This window comes from Neopelma chrysocephalum, unplaced genomic scaffold, assembly GCF_003984885.1.
Source record: "Neopelma chrysocephalum unplaced genomic scaffold, ASM398488v2 Primary Assembly neopelma1_97385, whole genome shotgun sequence".
Lineage (NCBI taxonomy): Eukaryota > Metazoa > Chordata > Aves > Passeriformes > Pipridae > Neopelma > Neopelma chrysocephalum.
The window spans coordinates 4,734-9,085 of record NW_020926026.1 but is presented as its reverse complement, the minus strand read 5'-3'; the positions used below and the strand labels follow the sequence as shown (position 1 = coordinate 9,085).

The 4,352-nt window shown below is 61.4% G+C and overlaps 1 protein-coding gene across 1 annotated transcript in view; it reads left to right on the top strand.

The window, feature by feature from the left end:
• LOC113961649 (maestro heat-like repeat-containing protein family member 6) overlaps positions 1-4,060 on the top strand; it is a gene marked incomplete at its 5' end in the record, with an annotated part of 4,266 nt that extends 206 nt beyond the window's left edge. The window contains 12 exons of the mRNA XM_027672078.1: positions 6-117; positions 348-495; positions 741-928; positions 1,018-1,155; positions 1,434-1,548; positions 1,719-1,856; positions 2,110-2,286; positions 2,420-2,575; positions 2,735-2,836; positions 2,955-3,068; positions 3,327-3,384; positions 3,677-4,060. Coding sequence (XP_027527879.1) covers positions 6-117; positions 348-495; positions 741-928; positions 1,018-1,155; positions 1,434-1,548; positions 1,719-1,856; positions 2,110-2,286; positions 2,420-2,575; positions 2,735-2,836; positions 2,955-3,068; positions 3,327-3,384; positions 3,677-3,888 — 1,658 coding nt within the window. The remainder of the gene's footprint in view (positions 1-5; positions 118-347; positions 496-740; positions 929-1,017; positions 1,156-1,433; positions 1,549-1,718; positions 1,857-2,109; positions 2,287-2,419; positions 2,576-2,734; positions 2,837-2,954; positions 3,069-3,326; positions 3,385-3,676) is intronic.
• Between the last annotated feature and the right edge of the window lie 292 nt (positions 4,061-4,352).

The window sequence follows — 4,352 nt, the reverse complement described above, 5'->3', positions numbered from 1 at the left end:
TCTCTCCTCCAACACACCTCCAGATGACAGGCTGTTTATCAACATTCTGAGGCTGACTGATATATACCCTGCTGATGTTGTGTTCACCCTCCTGCGCTGTGCCCCATCGTGTGACAGGTACAGGGCCCCGGGGCCTTCAGGGCTTGGGGCTTAGCAGCCTTTAGAGCCCATCACCCCGTCCATCCCGTCCCATGTGGTCTGCCAGAGGGACAGTGAGTTCCAGGACCCCCTGGCCCCTCTGTTTCCCAGCCCTGCCATGTCAGCCCCAATCCTGCTGCCATGGTCCCTCCCTGATCCTCAAGGCACTTTGGCCAGCACCTCCCTGACACAGAACTCTGGCCCCGCAGAGCTGCTGCAAGCATGTGGAAAACCATCGCCTCATCGGGAACGACAATGGAGAAGGTGCTGCCAAAGCTGCTCTGCGTGATGGAGGACTGGCCACTGCACAGCACGTTCACCTTGGACGGGGACAAAACAGATGTCTTTGCCCTGGCTGTGAGTTTCTGGAACTGGCCTTTGCTCAGCCCCAGATTGCCTCTCTGGTGGCTCTCCATCCTCCCCCACCACCACATCTCCTTGCCTCAGGCACTGGGCTGGAAATGTGGTTAGGGGCAGGTACAAGGGCAGCAGGTCGGGTGCTCCCCCTGCGTCTCCCCTGGCCTTCCCCTCCCCCACTTGGGCCCTGGCGCATGGATGTCTGGGCACTGAGCGCTGTCTTCGGCTGGTTTTCCTTTTTGCAGGCAACCAGGGCGATTTGGGAGATTCTCCGCCTGCCCTGGTGCCCAGAGCCACTGATGAAATATTCCCCTCCCCTCCTTATGCATCTGCTCTTCCAAGTCTTCATCAGCACAAAGCAGATGCCGGAGGAGGTCAACGCCTTCTGGAGGGGATGCCGGGAGAAACGCGGCCTTCCCGCCAACCCCAACAGGTGCTCCATCCCAGTCCTCCCATCCCTGTCATGTGCCAGGGGCTGGGGCCAGAGCTCTCAACACGACCTGGGCTTTGTTCTGCACACAGGTTTGCAGTGCAGACTGTGAGGGCACTGCTTCGCCGTCTGCGGTGTCTACATTTGGTGATGGCAATGGAGCGCAAGTGTGGCTGGGACACACTCCTCAACTTTGACACCCACCACTACGCAGTGGGTCTGCTGGCCAGGTGAGACCCTCTTGTCCCCGCTGCCCCTGTCATTTCTGCCCTCTGCACGGGGCACCCCACGCAGTGCCCGTGGTGGTGGGCCAGAGGGCCTTGTCACCCAGGGATGGCCGAGCAGAGTGGCAAAGGCTGGGAGAGGCGGGTGCACAGGAGGAGGTGCCTCCCAGAGTGCCCTCGTCCCCTGCCGGGGTGCTGGGGAAAGACCAGGCCTCCGGGAGACCGTCCGAGGAGAGGTTTGCCCACCCAGCTCAGGGTTGATGGTGCCTATTTCCCCCTGCCAGGGAGATGCGCCGTGCCTCGAGCCCCTTGTGTTCCCCGGTTGCCCTCTGCCTGCTGGGGCTGCTCATCACAGAGAAGCCACGCTGGGAGCTTCCTGCCATGGCATTCTTTGTGGAGGTGAGCCTGATGGCGAGCGCTGCCTTGCTGACCTGCCTCCACCTCTCTGCCCTCTCGCAGCCGCAGCTGCCCGGGACGGTGCCGCGCCCTGTGCTGCTGCCTGGGCCCAGCCCGGTGCGGCTCTGGGCTCCTGCTGGCCGGGCACCCCGTCACTGCTCCCTGCCTTTCAGGTCCTGGACTGCCTGGACATGACTGACTGTGGTGAAAGCATCCTGGAGATCCTTTCAAGGCACCTACAGAGCGAATGCAAAGAGAGACATCGCCTGGCGCTCAGAGGCCTCGTGGTACTGAGCAAGGATCCCACAATGGTGAGAAGGGGGCAGGGGCTGAAGCCATGCTGGAATCCTGGGGCTGGGGAGTGCAGTCACTTGGGCTTGACTGGGCTTCGGTGGCTGTGGCAGATCCTCCCAGCTCTGCTGCCTCCCCGCTCAGCTGCCCGACTCCCTTGGGACAGGCCTTTGGCCTCTGGGCCCCGCGGCAGCAGGTGGGGCTGCCCCACCAGAGCGGGGTTGGCGCTGCAGCCCTTCGTGGCTTCACAGCACAGCCTTGTGTTCCTCACAGGCCAAAAGAATGTGCAGCCTCTCCGAAAGCCTGGTGGAGCTACTGCAGGATGCAGATGTAGAGTTGGTTGGGATGGCCTTGCTGATGTTCATGAATATGCTGCAGAACAAAGACATCCTAATCTCCAGGCCCACTGCCCCGAAGCTGGCTGAGGCGCTCCGGCCACTCTTTGACAGTGTAAGTCTCTGTGCTCCCAGCCAGGGGTGCCGGGTGCTGCAAGGAAACTTTGGGCCTTGTGGATTTTCAGGCCTGGGTCCAGGTGGGCCTGGAGCAGCTGGTGCTGAGGTCTTTTCCTCTTCCTTTCCATTAGGACAACAGCCATGTGCAAGTCCTCTCCATTCGCCTCTTCCAAAAGGTGATGGAGTTGGTAGTGGCTGAGGGAAAGAAGCCCCTGGAGAGATATGTGAGGCAGAGCCTTCTCCCGCTCTTTTTGCACTGGCATGAGGAGAAACAGGGACTGGCAAAGGTGAGGACTTTCTGGACTCTGGTGTCACTGTGGAAGGTGGCTGGGCTGCCTCCTGCCCTGGCACCTCAAAGGCTCCAGCCTCCTCCTGGCCTTGGTCCAGGGACACAGGTCCTGTGCCCTGGGCTGCGGTGCCATCTCCTGGACTCTGTTGCTCTGCAGGCCTCTCGGGAAGCGCTGCTTAGTGCAGCCAAGTTTCTGAAGAGGAGGGATCTCAATCAGCTGCTGAAGAAGGAACAGCCATTGAAATTTAGTGAGCGCCTGGTAAGGATGGCCCGGAAGCCCCAGTCCCTGATGAGGCCAGTGCTGGGCGCAGGCAGCTCCCGGCCAAGGGGCAGAGCCCCAGCCAACCCTTCCCTCTGTGCCCTGCCTCTCTCTCCAGCTGGAAAAGGACCGGAACCGAGTGGCCGAGTACCTGTACCAGGCCCTGCCCTACCTGGACAGCCCTCAGGAGCCCCTGCAAGAGGCGGCCGTCAAGTTCATTGGTGAGCCACAAGTTCCCTCCCTGTCCTGCTGCAGCTCAGCCCCAGTCCCGGCTGCCACAGCGGCAGCAGGATGCGGCCCCGGGATGTGCTGTGGAGCCCCGAGTGCCCTGGCGGCTGCTGCCGCCCTGTGCCAGCCCAGCCCTGGGGCGTCCCAAGGCGGGAAGGCCCCGGGCTCCGCCCTGCCAGGGCAGGAGGGCGTGTGGCCGGGCCGGCAGCGCTGCCGGGGGGGAGCTGTGCCGCTGGGGCCCTGACAGGATCTGTGTTCCCAGGGGTCGCCGGGGGGGTACCTGAGGGGACAACCCGAAGAGCTGCAGGTCATCTGCGAGGGTGAGTGAGGGCAGTGGGGTGTCAGTGGGGGCTGGTGGAGGAGCACGGAGCCTGGGCAGGGAGCTGCAGTCCTGCCCCGGCTGTGGAGGGCTCTGCTCCCTGCATGAACAGAGCAGAGAGAGATTTCAGGGGAATGGGGGGTTTTGGTGGCCAGCACCTTCCGGCTGATCCTGTTGGACCCTGCTCCCTCCTGGCCACAGCAAGAGCTGGGTGAGATGGCCTTGGCTGGAGGGGCTTCTCGGGTCCCCACCCATCCGGGCTCTGACCTTGGCTCTGTTCCTCTCTGTGCCAGCCCTTCAAGCCATGAGAAAAGATGACTGCCCCTCCTACACAAGCGTGATGGTTCAAGCCCTCCTTGACCAGAGAGCTGCAGTATTAAATTCATCTTCTGCATCGAGACAAGCGGTGTCCCTAGAAAAGCACCAGATACCACGCAACCGGAGACCACCTGGAGACCAGGGGAAACCATCTGGAGCTCCAGACACTGATGCCAAGCCCAACTGAGCCTGCCAGGAAGGCCTTGTGGCTCCTGGCCCATCCTTCCCTCTTGACCCGTCCCTGCCTCCATACTGCTCCATCCCTTTAGCCTTCAGACCCAGTCCGTTCCCTTCTCCTGCTCCCAGCTCATCCCTCCTCTTCCCCTTCCCTTAATAAACAGTTGGGTTTCTCCCCCCTATCTGCATCTTTGTGGAACTGAAACGGGACAAAACCTGAGCCCTGGAGCACATGGGGCCTTTCTTTTGCCCCTTGTGCCATGTGCAGAGACAGAGAGGGACAAGGGCAGCTCAGGCTGGAAAGGTCCCTGTCCTGAAGGTGCAGTTCCAGAACATTGGGGAGTTAAAGATCTTGCTGGGCACACTGAAGGCCAGTGGTGGGACAAAGAGCCTGAATATTAGTAGAGCCAACTTCAGTCTGCTCTGAACCCAGCTATGAGGGATTCCATGGGAAGCATCCATGGAGGGCAAAGG